Source organism: Nerophis ophidion, linkage group LG08 (assembly GCF_033978795.1).
Source record: "Nerophis ophidion isolate RoL-2023_Sa linkage group LG08, RoL_Noph_v1.0, whole genome shotgun sequence".
In the NCBI taxonomy this organism is placed as follows: domain Eukaryota; kingdom Metazoa; phylum Chordata; class Actinopteri; order Syngnathiformes; family Syngnathidae; genus Nerophis; species Nerophis ophidion.
Genome location: NC_084618.1, coordinates 70,197,933 through 70,219,320, shown reverse-complemented (window position 1 = coordinate 70,219,320; position 21,388 = coordinate 70,197,933). Strand labels below are relative to the sequence as shown.

General features: G+C 40.2%; 1 protein-coding gene across 4 annotated transcripts in view; it reads right to left on the bottom strand.

Annotated features, from left to right (window-relative positions):
* Positions 1–21,388, bottom strand: part of pcdh15b (protocadherin-related 15b) — a 375,223-nt gene that overhangs the window by 133,040 nt on the left and 220,795 nt on the right. For all 4 annotated transcript variants that reach the window (XR_009807925.1, XM_061909585.1, XM_061909586.1 and 1 more), the window contains 3 exons: positions 21,263–21,379; positions 15,163–15,303; positions 14,338–14,450 (listed from right to left, as the gene is read on the bottom strand). Coding sequence is in view for 3 of the 4 variants with exons in the window: in XM_061909585.1 (XP_061765569.1) it covers positions 14,338–14,450; positions 15,163–15,303; positions 21,263–21,379 (371 nt within the window). In the remaining variant the exon portion in view is untranslated. The remainder of the gene's footprint in view (positions 1–14,337; positions 14,451–15,162; positions 15,304–21,262; positions 21,380–21,388) is intronic.

Genomic DNA, 21,388 nt, shown 5'->3' with positions numbered 1-21,388 from the left:
CCAGTCATGCTAAAGTTATAAACATCTCTGAGTCCATCCGAAGGGGATGTTTCTTTCATATTGCGAGAAAGGCAGTAGATATGACAAGGCGTATGGATCAATGTCCTCCCTGCAGCATCTTCCGGAGGAGCTGAGACGGGAACGGGAACATGGACGAGAAACAGCAGGAAATAAAAGGCTGTCATTGAAAAAAAAAAGGAGTGTCAAGATAAGTTTGCTTTCTGGTGCCCGGTGCTGGAATTTCATTTGAGTTGAGTCTGAGATCTTTCACTCACTATCTGCCTCCTGGAAGTAAGCTGACCCTGATTGGTTATCCTTCCAAGTGGGCCCAAGCTCGTGTATCAACCCAGGTGGGTAGGGTATGCAAAAATTGTATTTAGCGTAAATTCCATACTAAAAGCAGCTATTTTTTTTCCTACGCTTTGTACCCTGCGGCTTATAAAACAGTTTGACTAATTTATGGATATTTCATTATTCTATAAGGCAAATAGTTTTCATAAATCACACACACAAAGAAAGTTTGATGACATTACGCCTGTACTGGCTCACCTGCACTGGCTTCCTGTGCACTTAAGATGTGACTTTAAGGTTTTACTACTTACGTACAAAATAATACACGGTCTAGCTCCAGCCTATCTTGCCGATTGTATTGTACCATATGTCCCGGCAAGAAATCTGCGTTCAAAGGACTCCGGCTTATTAGTGATTCCCAGTGCCCAAAAAAAGTCTGCGTGCCATAGAGCGTTTTCTGTTCAGGCTCCAGTACTCTGGAATGCTCTCCCGGTAACAGTTCGAGATGCCACCTCAGTAGAAGCATTTAAGTCTCACCTTAAAACTCATTTGTATACTCTAGCCTTTAAATAGACTCCCTTTGTAGACCAGTTGATTTGCCGTTTCTTTTCTTTTTCTCCTCTGTCCCAATCTCCCTTGAGGAGGGGGTCCGGTCCGGTGGCCATGGATGAAGTACTGGTTTTCCAGAGTCGGGACCCAGGATGGACAGCTCGCCTGTGTATGCGCCGGGGACATCTCTGCGCTGCTGATCTGCCTCCGCTTGGGGTGGTTTCCTGTTGGCTCCACTATGGATGGGACTCTCTCTACTGTGTTGGATCCACTTTGGACTGGACTCTCACGGTTGTGTTGGATCCACTATGGATGGAACTTTCACAGTATTGTGTTAGACCCGCTTGACATCCATTGCTTTTGGTTCCCCTAGAGCAGGGGTCACCAACCTTTTTGAAACGAAGAGCTACTTCTGGGTACTGATTAATGCGAAGGGCTACCAGTTTGATACACACTTAAATAAATTGCCAGAAATAGCCAATTTGCTCAATTTACTTTTAATAAATAAAACAATTTATATATATATATATATATATATATATATATATATATATATAAAATGGATATTTCTGTCAGTCATTTCGTTGTACATTTTTTTTCCTTTTACGGAAGGTTTTTTGTAGAGAATAAATGATAAAAAAAAACACTTAATTGAACGGTTTAAAACAGGAGAAAACACGAAAAAAATAAAAATAAATTTTGAAACATAATTTATCTTCAATTTTGACCCTTTAAAATTCAAAATTCAACCAAAAAAAATTAAGAGAAAAACTAGCTCATTCGAATCTTTTTGAAAAAATTAAATAATTTATGGAACATTATCAGTCATTTTTCATGATTAAGATTAATTTTAAAATTTTGATGACATGTTTTAAATAGGTTAAAATCCAATCGGCACTTTGTTAGAATATATAACAAATTGGACCAAGCTATATTTCTAACAAAGACAAATCATTATTTCTTCTAGATTTTCCAGAACAAAAATTTTAAAAGAAATTCAAAAGACTTTGAAATAAGATTTAAATTTGATTCTACAGATTTTCTAGATTTGCCAGAATCATTGTTTTGAATTCATATCATAATAAGTTAAGAATTAAAAGGGAATTATTATTCTTTACAATAATAAAATAAAAAAATACTTGAACATTGATTTAAATTGTCAGGAAAGAAGAGGAAGGAATTTAAAAGGTAAAAAGGTATATGTGTTTAAAAATCCTAAAATCATTTTTAAGGTTGTATTTTTTCTCTAAAATTGTCTTTCTGAAATGTTATAAGAAGCAAAGTAAAAAAACAAATGCACTTATTTAAACAAGTGAAGACCAAGTCTTTAAAATATTTTCTTGGATTTTTAAATTCTATTTGAGTTTTGTCTCTCTTAGAATTAAAAATGTCGAGCAAAGCGAGACCAGCTTTCTAGTAAATAAATACAATAAAAAAAATAGAGGCAGCTCACTGGTAAGTGCTGCTATTTGAGCTATTTTTAGAACAGGCCAGCGGGCGACTCATCTGGTCCTCACGGGCTACCGGGCGCCCGCGGGCACCGCGTTGTTGACTCCTGCCCTAGAGGGTGGGGGGGTTGCCCACATATGCGGTCCTATCCAAGGTTTCTCATAGTCATCATTGTCACCGACGTCCCACTGGGTGTGAGTTTTCCTTGCCCTTATGTGGGCCTACCGAGGATGTCGTTGTGGTTTGTGTTGTGGTTTGTGCAGCCCTTTGAGACACTAGTGATTTAGGGCTATATAAATAATCATTGATTGATTGATTGATTGACATGCAAAGACACTGAAAAGGTGTTTTAATATTTGTGCTATTACAACATCCTTAAGACAAGTTCACTCACTGCAGGTGCTGCACTGCCATTCTGTTAAGAGTTTTCAACTGGAAGTACAATTGCTGGGCCATCTTCTAACAGCCCATAGCGGTTCTTCTCATATGGATTCTCCATTCATCATTCCAAGCAAAGTTTTTAGGTTTTACAATATAACTAAAAACTATCATACATACTAAATTGTCCCATGTGTGATGTCTGTAGGAGTGTTTTAATGCATATTTGTACGTGCAATTGTAATGTAATCAAGCGAGCATCGTTAGCATTAGCTAATATGCTAACACGTATTTGAGTGTGTAGTTGTATTACTAAATTACAATGGCATTCTTTTTGTACGGTTTCAGTTTCACAAATTTGTAGGTAAATTCACCAAGATGTACCCGTGGAGTTATTGAGTCTGTTTAGCTCAGGGGTGCCCATTACGTCGATCGCGATCGACTGGTCGATCTCGGAGGGTGTGTCAGTCGATCTCAAGCCAGGCATTAAAAAATAGACATAAAAATGAGCAATCATCAATCATACCAAGACTTCACTTTCGTCAGTTGTTTGACATTCTCGGCACCCGAGGATCTTGTGAGATGACGCTGGCTGCTGCGAGCTCATATTTAAGAAAAAAATCACTAACAGGGCGGACGCAGAGAAACACATTTTATTTCTAGAGACTCCGTACCTACTGTCAAAACTCTAAAGACCGACTGCACAGTTCCTGTCTTCACCATAAAAGACCTGTTTCATCCTGCCTGTGCTAACAAAATAAGAGTCTCAGAAAGATAGCGTGCACAAGCTAGCAAGCTACGGAGTTTGATGCCAATGTATTTCTCCCCCGCCCTCAGCGACCGCTTTCTCACTTGCTTGCCCACCCGCACAGTCACTGACGTCACTCACCTGCTGCCAGACATTAAAGGGCCACACACATATGCTACTCTCATAACAAAGTGTTTAAAAACGAGTATGCAAGTTGGACAAATGAGATGCCAAATCCAACCACTTTCATGTGGTATTGGACAGAAAGGAGGACTTTTTTTTTTCCTCCATTTGAAAATGCGGACGTTATCAGCACCACTGTCTAATTCCAATCAATGCAAGTCATCAGAATCAAATACACCAACTTATATTCTTGTCTTCATGAAAGAAAGGAATCTATGTGTGTTAAACATGCTTGTATTATCATTAAACACCATTAACTTGTTAACAAAAATGTCTCTTTCATAAATAAATAAATATAAATTATAAATAGCAATGAGGTAGATCTCCTCGACTTGGTCAATTGAAAAGTAGCTCGCCTGCAGAAAAAGTGTGAGCGCCCCTGGTTTAGCTGATTGGAAAGCTAGCTTCCACAGCTAGCGAGTCCATGACGATAACTTCTGTTTTGTTTGAGCAGCCATTTAACTGCCGTGTGACCGGCACCATTTGGAAACAATTAAGGTATGTAAATGAACATTTAGAAAATATTTCTGTGTAAATAACTAATTTCCCAACATATACTGTATGGGGGAAAAAAAGTTTCTACTAAAATTATTTATTTTTTTTTTTTTTAGTTGTATATCAGTGCGCTCTGTGAGAGTACCGTAGGAATATGACTGAATAAAAGTAGTAGTAGTCAACCAAATATTTACTTCAAAAGGTCATAATATGATTTCGTTCTACATATAACACACTTTCTTGTCATCTACATAGCATCTAATGTTGGTTCTTTGGTCTAAATGTTGCATGGATTATGTTTTACAGACCATCTTCAAGTCTCTTTGTGACCATCTCTTCAGAATGCACAGCTTTGTTGATGGTCTTATATACGTGGATCCACTCCAACTGTCTTATCCCTGCCAGATATGGACTAGCTTTTAGTGCTTCCATAGCAAGGCTACTGAGATAAGTTCGAACGATACGCTACTTTGTATTATAAATGTCAACAGCAGAGGATACATGTGCATGTATGAGCCAGTCTGCCCCACAACAAGAAGACAGAGAAATGGTAGGAGCTTACTGACTACCGCAATGGACTACAATAGTGGACTCGCACAAAGCACTTTGGGTAAATGTATACCATGTATGGAGATACCCGCTGACGTCACACTTGGGAAAAACGTCATTTGGGAAAAAACAAAACAACTTGTTTGTTTTAAAAATATCTCCGCCAAGCTTTCATGGTTTGATTTCAAATTTAAAGGGTTTATGCAGTTCACCATATACACAAAAACAATTAGCTAAGACATGTTGGTTCTGCATAAAAGGTCTGTGGAGAGACGCAGCCGACGGGCCGACAGCGGGCTGAGAGAGACAGCCTTGGCCAAGAGGGAGGCCAGGAGGCGGCGAGGAGAGGCGTGACGCATGCGGAGCGGCACGAGAGCGGCAATTTCAGTCAGGTGCGTACAACACACACCTGCTCACAATCTCTCCATCTGCTGCTAGATCATAAGAGAGGCGAAGGGGGCACGATCGAAAAATAAATAATTGAAGAAATTCTGGAAGACGATGAAGATTATGACGAGGAGGAAGAGTATGATGAGGATGAAAAGGAGAAAGAAGAAGAAATAATTTAAGAAATTCTGGAAGATTATGAAGATGATAAAGATGAAGAAGAAGTTAAAGATAAAGAAGAAGTTAAAGATAAAGAAGAACTTAAAGAGGAATTTGAAACTCAAGGAATTGAGAAAGAAGAAGAAATAATTGAAGAAATTCTGGAAGATGATGAAGATGAAGACAATGAAGATGAAGTAGAAATCGAAGATGAAGACGAAGACGAAGACACTCATGAAATTGAGAAAGAAGAAGAAATAATTGAGGAAATTCTGGAAGATTATGAAGATGATAAAGATGAAGAAGAAATTGAAGATGAAGAAGAAGTTAAAGATAAAGAAGAAGTTAAAAAAGAGGAATTTGAAACTCAGGGAATTGAGAAAGAAGAAGAAATACTTGAAGAAATTCAGGAAAACGATGAGGATAAAGAAGTTGAAGATGAAGAAGAAATTGAAGGAACTCAAAAAATTGAGAAAGAAGACAGTAAAAAGGTCGAAGAAGTCAAAGAGGACAAATAAGAGGGCAAAGAAGAAGCCAAAGAAATTGGAGCTTGAGAGGACAAAGAAAAAGGAAAAGACAAAAAAGGAAAAGGCAAAGACAAAGAAGAAAAAGGAAAAGACAAAGAAAAAGGAAGAGACAAAGGAAAAGACAAAGAAGGCAAGGAGAAGGCAGGTGGTCGGGGCAGTATGCTGAGCCGGACTGAAGCCCGGCTTCGAACTGGCAGTGGAGGACTGTGGAGAGACGCAGCCGACGGGCCGACAGCGGGCTGAGAGAGACAGCCTTGGACAAGAGGGAGGCCAGGAGGCGGGGCATGCGGAGGCGAGGAGAGGCGTGACGCATGCGGCGCGGCACGAGAGCGGCAATTTCAATCTCTCCATCTGCTGCTAGATCATAAGAGAGGCGAAGGGGGCACGATCGTGAGGAAGTACGGAGGAGGAAACCACAGCAACGACACCAGCGCATGAGACCAAAAAAGACATGAACCCCCGCGGAAGACGCAACACCCGGCCACCGAAAGGTGCGCAAAGGAGAGCAGCCAAGGGCGTGCTAGGAGTGGCGCGCCCGATTGGGACACAAAATATGGCACAGTTTGATATTACGTGAACTGTTACCCAGTAGTACCAACAGACTTTAGTCGGTACCTCTATAAGCATTGAGAAAGAAGAAGAAATGCTTGAAGAAATTCAGGAAAATGATGAGGATAAAGAAGTTGAAGATGAAGAAGAAATTGAAGGAACTCAAAAAATTGAGAAAGAAGACAGTAAAAAGGTCGAAGAAGTCAAAGAGGACAAAGAAGAGGGCAAAGAAGAAGCCAAAGAAATTGGAGCTCGAGAGGACAAAGAAAAAGGAAAAGACAAAAAAGGAAAAGGCAAAGACAAAGAAGAAAAAGGAAAAGACAAAGAAAAAGGAAGAGACAAAGGAAAAGACAAAGAAGGCAAGGAGAAGGCAGGTGGTCGGGGCAGTATGCTGAGCCGGACTGAAGCCCGGCTTCGAACTGGCAGTGGAGGACTGTGGAGAGACGCAGCCGACGGGCCGACAGCGGGCTGAGAGAGATAGCCTTGGCCAAGAGGGAGGCCAGGAGGCGGGGCATTCAGCGGCGAGGAGAGGCGTGACGCACGCGGAGCGGCACTGAGAGCGGCAATTTCAGTCAGGTGCGTACAACACACACCTGCTCACAATCTCTCCATCTGCAGCTAGATCATAAGAGAGGCGAAGGGGGCACGATCGAAAAAGAAATAATTGAAGAAATTCTGGAAGAGGATGAAGATTATGACGAGGAGGAAGAGTATGAAAAGGGAGAAAGAAGAAGAAATAATTTAAGAAATTCTGGAAGATTACGAAGATGATAAAGATGAAGAAGTAATTGAAGATGAAGAAGAAGTTAAAGATAAAGAAGAAGTTAAAGAAGAATTTGAAACTCAAGGAATTGAAAAAGAAGAAGAAATAATTGATGAAATTCTGGAAGACGATGAAGATGAAGACAATGAAGATGAAGTAGAAATCGAAGATGAAGACAAAGACGAAGACACTCATGAAATTGAGAAAGAAGAAGAAATAATTGAAGAAATTCTGGAAGATTATGAAGATGATAAAGATGAAGAAGAAATTGAAGATGAAGAAGAAGTTAAAGATAAAGAAGAAGTTAAAAAAGAGGAATTTGAAACTCAGGGAATGAGAAAGAAGAAGAAATACTTGAAGAAATTCAGGAAAATGATGAGGATAAATAAGTTGAAGATGAAGAAGAAATTGAAGGAACTCAAAAAATTGAGAAAGAAGACAGTAAAAAGGTCGAAGAAGTCAAAGAGGACAAATAAGAGGGCAAAGAAGAAGCCAAAGAAATTGGAGCTTGAGAGGACAAAGAAAAAGGAAAAGACAAAAAAGGAAAAGGCAAAGACAAAGAAGAAAAAGGAAAAGACAAAGAAAAAGGAAGAGACAAAGGAAAAGACAAAGAAGGCAAAGAGAAGGCAGGTGGTCGGGGCAGTATGCTGAGCCGGACTGAAGCCTGGCTTAGAACTGGCAGTGGAGGACTGTGGAGAGACGCAGCCGACGGGCCGACAGCGGGCTGAGAGAGACAGCCTTGGCCAAGAGGGAGACCAGGAGGCGGGGCATGCGGAGGCGAGGAGAGGCGTGACGCACACGCGGAGCGGCACGAGAGCGGCAATTTCAGTCAGGTGCGTACAACACACACCTGCTCACAATCTCTCCATCTGCTGCTAGATCATAAGAGAGGCGAAGGGGGGCACGATCGAGAGGAAGTACGGAGGAGGAAACCACAGCAACGACACCAGCGACGTGAGACCAAAAAAGACATGAACCCCCGCGGAAGACGCAACACCCGGCCAACGAAAGGTGCGCAAAGGAGAGCAGCCAAGGGCGTGCTAGAAAGTGGCGCGCCCGATTGGGACACAAATATGGCACAGTTTGATATTACGTGAACTGTTACCCAGTAGTACCAACAGACTTTAGTCGGTACCTTCTATAAGCATTGAGAAAGAAGAAGAAATGCTTGAAGAAATTCAGGAAAATGATGAGGATAAAGAAGTTGAAGATGAAGAAGAAACTGAAGGAACTCAAAAAATTGAGAAAGAAGACAGTAAAAAGGTCGAAGAAGTCAAAGAGGACAAAGAAGAGGGCACAGAAGAAGCCAAAGAAATTGGAGCTCGAGAGGACAAAGAAAAAGGAAAAGACAAAAAAGGAAAAGGCAAAGAAGGCAAGGAGAAGGCAGCCAAGGGCGTGCTAGAAAGTGGCGCGCCCGATTGGGACACAAAGATGCCATTTATTGAAAGAATAAATGTATGTCAACCCTTCTACGAGGTGTCGTGCGTCCATGGTCCTGGCAACCCACACGGTGATGGCGGGAAGAACGTCACAAGGTCCCTTGACATGAACACTAATGTCTTTTTCTTTAATGCATTCTAACTTGTAAATAATCGTAAATAAATGTCTGCTCACAGCGGGGCCAACGGGAACCATAACCTTATTGAGTCCGTTGCGTTTATTCTGAACATAAAAACCCATGAATAAACATACAAAGACGGCAAAAAATACTTCATTTAAATTTGTGTCCTGAATAATAAGTATTAGCCATATTATTGTCATAAGCGTTAACGTTAATGACCTGATTTTAGTGGTGCATTGATTAGAGAGAGGTAACTTCCTTATGCTGCGATCACCTGGTGAGCTCCTTCCTCAACTCTGAATTTGTGAAATGGTATTCAAAATGATAAATAATGACTATCACCTCGATAGTTGAAGGATGCGGACATAAACAGAGAAGTTTGTCAACTTTGACAGCCCAATTTAGACCCGAAGATGGCGAGAAAGTCACTGGTTTGCACCCACCTTTTTTCTAACCCTTCGCGAGGATTATGAGTTATTCTTCATTTAAACGGGAATATATCAACATCCTAACAGTTGGCGTTGCAGTAAAAGCAGACATTGCACACTAATTGATGTTTTATATTCACATTATTAACCATGGCCACTCTGCATCCATTGCACCGCTCACAGGGGTGTGGTGCCCACATCCGCGGCTCCTTTTGTTCCCATTGGGTTTACTTTTTTTCTTGGATGTGGGATCAGATCCGACAATGTTGTTGTAGTTTGTGAAGCGCTTTGAGGCATTTGTCATTAGGGGCTTTTTAGATAAACTTTGATTAGATGATTGATTGTTGGAGCTCGTGTTGTAGTTGAAGGAAAAAGTGAACATTGTGATGCCTTTATAAAATGATTCCGTGCGGTATGCTTAAAGTGACCGATATATGTAAATATTTTGATATTATGAATGTGTCTCAATACAATACATATGTACAGTGTGTATATGAAACACTTACAGTGGGGCAAAAAAGTATTTAGTCAGCCGCCGATTGTGCAAATTCTCCCACTTAAAATGATAACAGAGGTCTGTAATTTTCATCATAGGTACACTTCAACTGTGAGAGACAGAATGTGAAAAAATCCAGGAATTCACATTGTAGGAATTTTAAAGAATTTATTTGTAAATTATGGTGGAAAATAAGTATTTGGTCACTTCAAAAAGGGAAGATCTGTGGCTCTCACAGACCTGTAACTTCTTCTTTAAGAAGCTCTTCTGTCCTCCACTCGTTACCTGTATTAATGGAACCTGTTTGCACTTGTTATCTGTATAAAAGACACCTGTCCACAAGCCTCACACAGTCAGACTCCAAACTCCACTATGGCCAAGACCAAAGAGCTGGTGAAGGACACCAGGAAAATAATTTAGACCTGCACCAGACAGGGAAGAGTGAATCTACAGTAGGCAAGCAGCTTGGTGTGAAAAAATCAACTGTGGGAGCAATCATCCACTGATAATCTCCCTCGATCTGGGGCTCCACGCAAGATCTCCTCCCGTGGGGTCAAAATGATCATGAGAACAGTGAGTGAAAATCCCAGAACCACACGGGTGACCTGGTGAATGACTTGCAGAGAGCTGTGACCAAAGTAACAAAGGTTACCATCAGTAACACACTATGCCGACAGGGAATCAAATCCTGCAGTGCCAGATGTGTCCCCCTGCTTAAGCCAGTGCATGTCCAGGCTCGTCTAAAGTTTGCCAGAGAGCACATGGATGATACAGCAGAGGATTGGGAAAATGTCATGTGGTCAGATGAAACCAAAATAGAACTTTTTTGTATAAACTCAACTCGTCATGTTTGGAGGAAGAAGAAAACTGAGTTGCATCCCAAGAACACCATACCTACTGTAAAGCACGGGGGTGGAAACATCATGCTTTGGAACTGTTTTTTCTGCTAAGGGGATAGGACGATTGATCCGAATGAATGAATGGGGGCCATGTATCGTGAGATTTTGAGCCAAAACCTCCTTCCATCAGTGAGAGCTTTGAATGGTTGACCAAATACTTATTTTCCACCATAATTTACAAATAAATTATTTAAAATTCCTACAATGTGAATTCCTTGATTTTCTTTTCACATTCTGTCTCTCACAGTTGAAGTGTACCTATGATGAAAATTACAGACCTCTGTCATCATTTTAAGTGGTGAGAACTTGCACAATCGGTGGCTGACTAAATACTTTTTTGCCCCACTGCATGTAAATATTTTGATATTATGAATGTGTCTCTTAATACAATACATATGTACAGTGTGTATATAAAACACTTATGTGGCAGAATAGAGGGCTCCCCATAGGCTTCATTGCAAGCGGACTTTTGCTTGCGTTTATTTACCAGTTAGAATGCATTTAAAAAATTAAAAATATGTGTGCGTTTGTCTTACAAACATGCTCATGTCACTTTTTTACAGTGTGGGGCCCACGATGTGGTCATGTGACTACTAGGGTCCGTTTGATTGGTGAAAGAAATTAAGCCAAATGTCACTAGTGCTTGGATTGGATTGGTGAAAGAAAGTCATGTGACGGTGCACACTAAAAATAAAGTCCCACAATTTTAAACAAGTCGTTTATTGCAAAGGGTAATTAATAAATTAATGATATAAATGTGGCAATCGGAATGAAACTGTCGCAGAGTAAAAGTACATTTTCTTTTTCACTCAAGTGAAAGTAAATAGTATGTTGCATTAAAACTACTCTGACAGTAAAATGTATCCAAAATGTAACTTGCACAAATGTAGCGTGTAACTACCCGGGGTGTACATGCTTGTTTCTGTTTTGTTTGAGCAGCCATTTAACTACTGTGTGATCGGCACCATTTGGAAAAAATTAAGGTTTTATAAAAAGTTTTTGTGTAAATAACTAATTTCCCAACATATATAACTGTAGCTACTATTTTGTATTACAAATGTCAACAGCTGAGGATACATGTGCATGTATGAGCCAGTCTGCCCCACAACAAGAAGATAGAAAAAACATCACAACACATCCGGTTGCTCAGTGCTTGAGCAACCGGATGTGATGTCCACCCATCAATCCATCTGTACATGCAACAACTGTATCAAAATATGGCACAGTTTGATATTACGTGAACTGTTACCCAGTAGTACCAACAGACTTTAGTCGGTACCTCTATAAGCAACAAATTCACTACCAATCCCTAAAAGTGAAGGAGATAATTGTTTGGTAATCGGCAATAGGCAACCTTCAAGATTTGTTTAACATTCAAGCAGGTTCAAAAGTTAAACTGTTCCTGCATCGACAAACTTTTATCATAGTCTTCATTGATATTTGAACCAATAATTAGACTTAGACAAAACTTTACTGATCCACAAGGGGCGTTGTTCCACACAGTAGATCAGTTTCAAAGGAGGGAAAGAATAATGCAGGTATTAAGTAAACAAAAAATGTACCATAGTAGCAATATAAAACATAAAATACACTATATTGCCAAAAGTATTGGGCCACCCGCCTGGACCCACATATGAACTTGAAGTGCCATCCCATTCATAACCCATAGGGTTCAATTTGATGTTGGTCCACCTTTTGCAGCTATTAAAGCTTCAACTCTTCTGGGAAGGCTGTCCACAAGGTTGCGAAGTGTGTTTATTGGAATTTTCGACCATTCTTCCAAAAGCGCATTGGTGAGGTCACACACTGATGTTGATCGAGAAGGCCTGGCTCTCCGTCTCCGTTCTAATTCATCCCAAAGGTGTTCTATCGGGTTCAGGTCAGGACTCTGTGCAGGCCAGTCAAGTTCATCCCAACCAGTCTATGTCATCCATGTCTTTGAGGACTTTTCTTTGTGCACTGATGCACAATCATGTTGGAAGAGGAAGGAGCCCGCTCCAAAGTGTTCCCACAAGGTTGGGAGCATAGAATTGTCCAAAATGTTCTTGTATCCTGTATGATTCAAAGTTCCCTTTATTGAAACTAAGGGGCCAAGCCGAACTCCTGAAAAACAACCCCACACCATAATCTATCCTCCACCATATTTCACACCCTGCACAATGCAGTCCGAAATGTACGTTCTCCTGGCAACCTCAAAACCCAGACTCGTCAATCAGATTTCCAGATGGAATTGCGTGATTCATCACTCCAGAGAACGTGTCTCCAATGCTCTAAATGCTCTAGAGTCCAGAGGCGACGTGCTGTACACCACTGCATCCAACACTTTGCATTGGACTTGGTGATGTATGGCCTAGATGCAGCTGCTCGGCCATGGAAAACAATTCCATGAAGCTCTCTGTGTGCTGTACGTGGGCTAATTGGAAGGTCACATAAAGTTTGGAGCTCTGTTGCAACTGACTCTGCAGAAAGTCGGCGACCTCTCTGCACTATGTGCTTCAGCATCCGCTGACCCCTCTCTGTCAGTTTACGTGGCCTACCACTTGGTGGCTGAGTTGCTGTTGTTCACAAACGCTTCCATGTTCTTACAATTAGGCAGACATTTGACTTTGGAATATATAGGAGCGAGGACATTTCACGACTGGATATGGCATCCTATGACAGTTCTACGCTGGAAATGACTGAGCTCCTGAGAGCGGCCCATTCTTTCACAAATCTTTGTAGAAACAGTCTCCATGCTTAAGTGCTTGATTTTATACACCGGTGGCCAGGCCAAGCGAATAGGACACCTGATTCTTATAATTTGGATGGGTGGCCAAATACTTTTGGCAATATAGTGTACATGTAATATTTACTTGGTGTTCAAAACCATGCTTTTTCCTAAAGTCTAAGGCAGGGGTGCCCATTAGGTCGATCGCGGAAGATGTGTCAGTCAATCGCTAGTCAGCCATTAAAAGAACAGACCTAAAAAATTGTGATTATCAATCTTCAGTATGACGTCACTTTTGTCACTTGATTGACACACACAGCATCCGAGGATGTTGTGAGATGACGCCAGCTGCTGCAAACTCAGTATGAAGAAAAGAACAACCGGCAGGAAGGCGGGAAACGCTTTTTATTTGAACATACTCTCACACTGTACCTGCTGTGAAAAGCCTCAAGAACGACCGCACCGTTCCTGTCTCTTCACAATAAAAGTGCTGCTCCATCCTGCCTGCACTAACAAAATACGAGTCTCACAAAGCCAACAAGATTCGAAGTTTGCCGCCAATGTATTTCTTGTAAAGTGTAAATACAACAAGTATGGAAGCTGGGAAAAAAAGATGCCAAACACCAACCACCTTCATGTTATATTGGGCAGAAAGGGGGATTTTCTCCTCCACAATGTAAATTCGAAGTTGTGGAAGTTATCAGCGCTACTATCTGATTCCAATCAATGCAAGTCATCAGAATCAGGTAATACACCAACTTATATTTTTGTCTTCATGAAAAAAAGACATCTATATGTGTTAAACATGTTTGTATTTGTAATAAACACATTTAGCATGTTAACTAAAAATGTTGGTGTCATAAATAAACATAAATTAGAAATGTATATATATATATATATATATATATGTATATATATATATATACACATGTATATATATGTATATATATATATATACACATGTATATATACACACACACACACACATATATATATATATATATACATGTGTATATATATATATATATATACATATATATATATATATATATATATATATATATATATATATATATATATATGCATATGTGTGTGTATATATATATATATATATATATATATATATATATATATATATATATATATATATATATATATATATATATATATATATATATATGTATGTAAAGATGTGGTAGATATTTTCACATGTACCTACCTGTATTCTTCCTGAGTAAAGACGGGAATGATGGATGGCTGGAGGACTGTGATTTCCACCAAAGTGGTGTTCCGCTTCACAGGCTCCCCATCATCAAAGGCCACCACCACCAGCTGCCAAATGAGGAACAAACATTTGGTTTATTGCAGTCCATGAACGTAAAATGAGAAAAATCACGGGAATTCTCCCAACCTGTAATTTAAAAAGCAAATCACTTCCACCGGGTTCAGAATGAGTGCATGTCCCAATGGGGTGCTTATTATTTCCTACTTAACGGTGCTTCCTTTTTTAATTGGGGGATAACTGCGGGTGACCGGACCCAAAGGGGATCCGAATGAGAGCTAAACTTAAATATCCCAAAAACCTGTGCGTTCTCCCTTATGCACAATGATCGATAGATACTGTAATACTGTAGTTAAGTGGACAGCTATGGAACCTATATTTACTTTGTATTTTTTTTTTTATACCGTGAATAGAACGAGCAGACATGTCATTGAAATAATATAACGTTTGATAAGAAAACCTCTGGTGGCGTTACAGCAGTATAATCACACATTTCAGTGGTTTTTGTAAGAGCCACTGTGAGCCAGTAAGATAAAATTAGATGCCTTGAGAGAATCTCAAATCCTTATTGTGTTAATTAAAGCCCAGAGATGAGATGCAATTAGCATAGCCCTGAAGCCCCACTGTGGGCAAACAGTTGGGAAAAGGAATCTGATAAGCTATCGAGCTACGGTGGAGTCAGTCGGTATTCACAGATAACGAAGACACGGGAAAAGCTTCAATGTGAACTATAGCATGGCACACAAAACACTGCATACTTACTCTAAACTTAAGGTTGGGCTCCTCGTTGAGATTCACTCTGGTCACAACATTTCCAGTCAGGTCCTCTACCTCAAATATACTGGCAGAGTACGAATAGGCCTCGGGATCCACTGTGTAGCGCACCAGACCAGCCGGGGTTCCCTGTGGAGACAACACAACACATCTCAGAAGAACATCGCTGCCAGACAGCCCGTTAGTCTAAAATAAACATTTGCAAATAATTTCCCTACAATATTACTTTCATACGTTACCATATATAGTGCTAGCCGCTGATGTGTTTGATTGTAAAACATCCCAAATGGTGGAAAATTCCAAACAGCTCATTTGGAGGAAGTATGAAGGAAGGCAAGATTGATTTATAAATATCTCCGTCATTTCTTCATGGTTCGATTTCAAATTTCCTGGACTTATGCAAACCCCAAATAAACAAAAACAAGGTACCAATAGGTAAAAAGAGCTGGTTTAGTGTAATAAGTCCCCTTTAAGAGTGTTTTGAAAAAAAGAGCTGTGTTTCGGATAATTGTTATGCTTAGTTGCAGGCAAAAATGTGAAGCATTCTTGGCATTAGTTGGCGTAAGCCGCAGCGAACCACGTAAGATCGGGTGTGTTGCCAACTTGGCAAAGATGCTCGAACGTATCAATGCTAGCCTGCACCATACAGAAGCGGAATTGGTCTAACAACCCGCAAAGAATGTCGAAATAATATCTAAACAGCGGATATTTATCAATGACACTGTGGCAAAGCAGCTGATGGTGGGTTTGACATTAGTTTACAAAACTACTTTAGTTGTTAGCAGTACATTCTATTGTATTGTTTTGATTCAATATTTTCCATCCAAAAGTTACTTTTTCTTTTAAAATAAATGTTACATTATAAAACTGTGGTGTTTTGTGGGGGAAAAAGTGTTTTGAGTTAAGAGCTCTATCACAAAACCATTAGGCTCGTAATATGTTTGGCACTCAGCATCAAGGGATGGAATTGGGGGTTAAATAACCAAAATATTCTTAAACGCGGCACATTCTGCTGCTCACTGCTCCCCTCACCTCCAAGGGGGTGAACATGGGGATGGGTCGAATGCAGAAGACAAATTTCACCACACCTAGTGTGTGTGTGTGACGATCGTTGGGACTTTAACTTTAGTTGAGGTACCTTATTATTAAAAAAGTTTTCAAAGGCCAAACTTTTATGACTATTCAAAAAAGGCCTGTATGCTTGGATAACGCCACTGGTTTTCCATTTGTTTTAGTAAGTTATAATACAAACACTTTTCTCGTTTCACATTTATCGTGATTTCCGGACTATAAGCCGCTACTTTTTTCCCAGGTTTTCAACTCTGCAATTAACACACTGCTGCGGCTAATTTATAGATTTTTACAGGTTCACAAGCTTCCCAGGCTGCTAATAAGTTTAACCTTATCAGAAGACGTTACAGGTGACCAATGAAATTGTTCACATCTAATCAAACACTCACACAAACATTCAGTCACCCATTTAGCCTGTTATGGCCTCACCCTAATCATGGAGTAGAAACAACTAAATCCACAGGACGCAGACTCAAAGACAAGGCTATTAAAATGAGAAACAGTTGGTGCACGGATCGAAAATCCACTATCACTAACGGGCCTCCAAAAGCAGGACCTCTGATTCCAGCAGAAGATGACTTCAGGACAAAGGCTGCGCTCAGTGGCCTCTCTGGTAAGCTACGTTACAGGCACTGTCTTTTGTAAAATGAACCAAGCGCTTATGTAAATATTTCATGTTTCAGTGTGTACACCTGCAACTAAAAGACAAATATATGTACAAACGCCGTTTCCATATGAGTTGGGAAATTGTGTTAGATGTAAATACAAACGGAATACAATGATTTGCAAATCATTTTCAACCCATATTTAGTTGAATATGCTACAAAGACAACATGTTTGATTTTCAAACTGATAAACATTTTTTTTGTGTGTGCAAATCATTAACTTTAGAATTTGATGACAGCAACACGAGACAAAGACGTTGGGAAAGGTGGCAATAAATATTGATAACGTTGAGAAATTCTCATCAAACACTTATTTGGAACATTCCACAGGTGTGCAGGGTAATTGGGAACAGGTGGGTGCCATGATTAGGTATAAAAACAGCTTCCATGAAATGCTAAGTAATTCACAAACAAGGATGGGACGAGGGTCACCAATGTGTAAGCAAATCGTCGAACAGTTTTAGAACAACATTTCTCAACGAGCTATTGCAAAGTATTTAGGGATTTTACCATCTGCGGTCCGTATAATCATCAAAAAGTTCAGAGAATCTGGAGAAATCACTGCACGTAAGCGATGACATTACGGACCGTTGATCCCTCAGGCGGTACTGCATCAAAAACAGACATACGTGTGTAAAGGATATCACCACATGGGCTCAGGAACACTTCATAAAACCACTGTCAGTAACTACAGTTGGTCGCTACATCTGTAAGTGCAAGTTAAAACTCTGCTATGCAAAGCAAAATCCATTTATCAACAACACCAAGGAACACCGCTGGCTTCGAGCTCATCTAAGATCGACTGATTCAAAGCACAAAGGTGTTTTGTGGTCTGACGAGTCCACATTTCAAATTATATTTGGAAACTGTGGACGTGGTGTCCTCCGGAACAAAGAGGAAAATAACCATCCGTATGGTTATAGGCGCAAAGTTCAAAAGCCAGCATCTGTGATGGTATGGGGGTGTATTAGTGCCCAAGGCATGGGTAGGCACCGTTAAAGCTGAATGGTCCATACAGGATTTGGAGCAACATATGTTGTCATCCAAGCAATGTTATCACGAACGCCCCTGCTTATTTCAGCAAGACAATGCCAAGCCACGTGTTACAACAGCATGGTTTCATAGTAAAAGAGTGCGGGTACATTCCTGGCCCGCCTGCAGTCAGACCTGTCTCCCATCGAAAATGTGTGGCGCATTATGAAGCGTAAAATACAACAGCGGAGACTCCGGACTGTTGAACGACTGAAGCTTTCCATAAAACAAGAATGGGATAGAATTCCACTTTCAAAGCTTCAACAATTAGTTTCTTCAGTTCCCAAACGTTTATTGAGTGTTGTTAAAAGAAAAGGTGATGTAACACAGTGGTGAACATGCCCTTTCCCAACTACTTTGGCACGTGTTGCAGCCATGAATTTATAAGTTAATTATTTGCAAAAAAAAAATAAAGTTTATGAATTTGAACATCAAATATGTTGTCTTTGTAGCATATTCAGCTGAATATGGTTGAAAATGATTTGCAAATATTGTATTCCGTGTATATTTACATCTAACACAATTTCCCAACTCATATGGAAACAGAGTTTGTACAAAAAAGTTGTCAAAAAATTAGGTAAGGGAGGCTTATACTTAGTGAGTGATCTCTATAGTCCAGAAATTCCCGTACATCATTCCAAAAATCATTAGCGACATACTTAACATTTCAGTTGCAAGACAAGACATTTTGCAGCATGCTTTGATTGGGAAAAATATAAAATTAAAAAAACAAAAACTACTTGTTCAAATTTCAATGTTATAACAAAAGATTGCATAATTATTGTTAAGATAAATGTAGGATCAAACATGGCCTTTTCAATGGTTTTCAATGAAACATTTTAGGTCGCATAGGGAATGTTTTTGTGGAGGGTTGGCATTTTAGAATCATTTTACAATTTTCACTCAACCCAGACAAAGTGAACTGAAAATAAACCAATATAGAAGAAGTAGGAAGCTGAAGAGATCATGTCAAAGTTAAGATGTGCACAATATCTGCTGCGTATCACGGTTTCAACGTGTCTTTTTCAACGTTGCGTCTTAAAGCGCCAGGCTCACTGGAATCTCCCGACAGTCACTCGTACTTTAACATCCACTTTTGGATGACGTGGACGGCGTGGCGCAGTGGAAGAGTGGCCGTGCGCAACCCGAGCGTCCCTGGTTCAATTCCCACCTAGTACCAAGCTCGTCATGTCCGTTGTGTCCTGAGCAAGACACTTCACCCTTGCTCCTGATGGGTGCTGGTTGGCGCCTTGCATGGCAGCTCCCTCCATCAGTGTGTGAATGTGTGTGTGAATGGGTAAATGGGGAAGTAGTGTCAAAGCGCTTTGAGTACCTTGAAGGTAGAAAAGCGCTATACAAGTACAACCCATTTATCATTTTATCATTTAAAATGGCCGTGATTTTATCGCCGGCCGACAAAGTGAGCAAGTACTTGAGCTGTCTGTCTGTCGTGAGCGTTGATGAAAGTGCGCTGAGTCAGCAGAAGTTGAGAAGTAAATTCGAAGGCCGCAGGGTGTGTATGACATAAACACTGACGTATATATGTATCCAGGGGGCCCTCAGTGCGCTGTTCACTTCCTTGTCAGAGCACGGGGGCGCAGCTTTATTGCGTCTCGCTGACAGAAAATTGTTCCTTTTTGACCTGAGAGGGAGCAGACTGATGCTAAAGTGGCAGAGCCTGAATCCATGCAGCTGATGGAGGCTGACAGGAAGCACATCACTCAAGAAAAGATTGCTGCCTCAAATTGACTTAAGAGCCAATCGCATCCATGTAAAGATTGAGCATGTACAAAGCAGTATAGAAAAAGACACACAAAACTATTCATTTAAGGGGAACTGAACTTTTTTTTTTTTTTTAAATGTTGCCTAACATTCACAATCCTTATGAGAGAAAAATGTTAAAATAAAAACAGTCTCGTAGCTACCTCACTAGCAATGCAGCTAATGGAAGCAATCATACCTCTAAATCACTTTAAAAACAATAAATGGTAAATGGGTTATACTTGTAGAGCGCTTTTCTACCTTCAAGGTACTCAAAGCACTTTGACACTATTTCCACATTCAAACACACATTCACACACTGCGGGAGCTGCCATGCGAGGCCTTAACCACGACCCATCAGGAGCAAGGGCGAAGTGTCTTGCTCAAGGACACAACGGACATGATGAGGTTGGTAGAAGGTGAGGATCCAACCTGGAACCCTCGGGTTGCTGACACGGCCACTCTCCCAACCGCACCACGCCGTCCCCAATACTTCATTTACGTTTCGTAACCTGTACAATAACCAAGGTGTAGTGACATTGTTATTGTAAGAGCAAACACTGAGGAACGCTGTTTTTGGCGTAGCAACACATCGCCATGCTACGGTATTAGCAGTAAAAGCTAGTTACGGCAAGCGATAAGGTAGCTTCTATGTCAGCACGAAACGCGTCTGCGTTTGTAATGCACAACACTGTGAAACAACACCAATTTGTACGGACTGAAAAATGTTAATCATATTACAGTATCTATGTATGTTTATACAAATATATATATATATATATATATACATATATATATATACACACGTGTGTATGTATGTAGTCACCGTCTCCTTGCACATCTGAGGTCTAAAGTGTCAAGTTGTCACATAGCAGCTGCATGATGAGGGTGGAGTCCTTGTAGGTCTCCTCACTCAGTATATATATATATATATATATATATATATATATATATATATATATATATATATATATATATATATATATACATACACACACACACACACACACAGATACTTTTATATAGACTATTATTGTTGCACTGTACTGTAGCTTTGTGCTTTCAGTGAGAGTATTTTTTTTATAATGATGGCATAAATTTAAGTGTGAACTGAAGGTTATATTATATTTCTATTCTTTGTTATCAAATTCATTTACATTTATATTAATTATCAAAGATGTTTCATTTCCTGAGGTTTTTTTTTAGATGATGGGTCTCATTGAGCGGCCCCTGCCGTTCTTTTTAAAGGCAATGTGACTCAGCAGATGCTTGCAGCGCCTTTGAGCCAAGTCTGAACATTAAACAACTAAACCGGAGTTTAACACCGCCTGACTACCCCAGGGCTTCAGTAGAAGCATCTACTGTGATTTAACTTCGCCAACAACAAGTATCGATGCTAAAAGACCAGCCGATGTACCAGAAAATGGTATCATCGGAGCCAAAAAAATCCTAAAAAAAGTGGAAACACATGGAAGGAACGACAAGCATCATTATCTTTTAGCATTCCCATGCACAATGTGCCAGAGAACAACGGTCTGATTGAAAAGGAGGAGGCTCACCGCGGGGTCAGAATCGTTAGCCAGCACCGTGGTTACAACGGTCCCCTTGACGGCGTTCGGAGCAACCAAGCCGCGGTAGAATGGCTGGCTGAAGACTGGAGCAAAATCATTTACATCCTGCAGCGT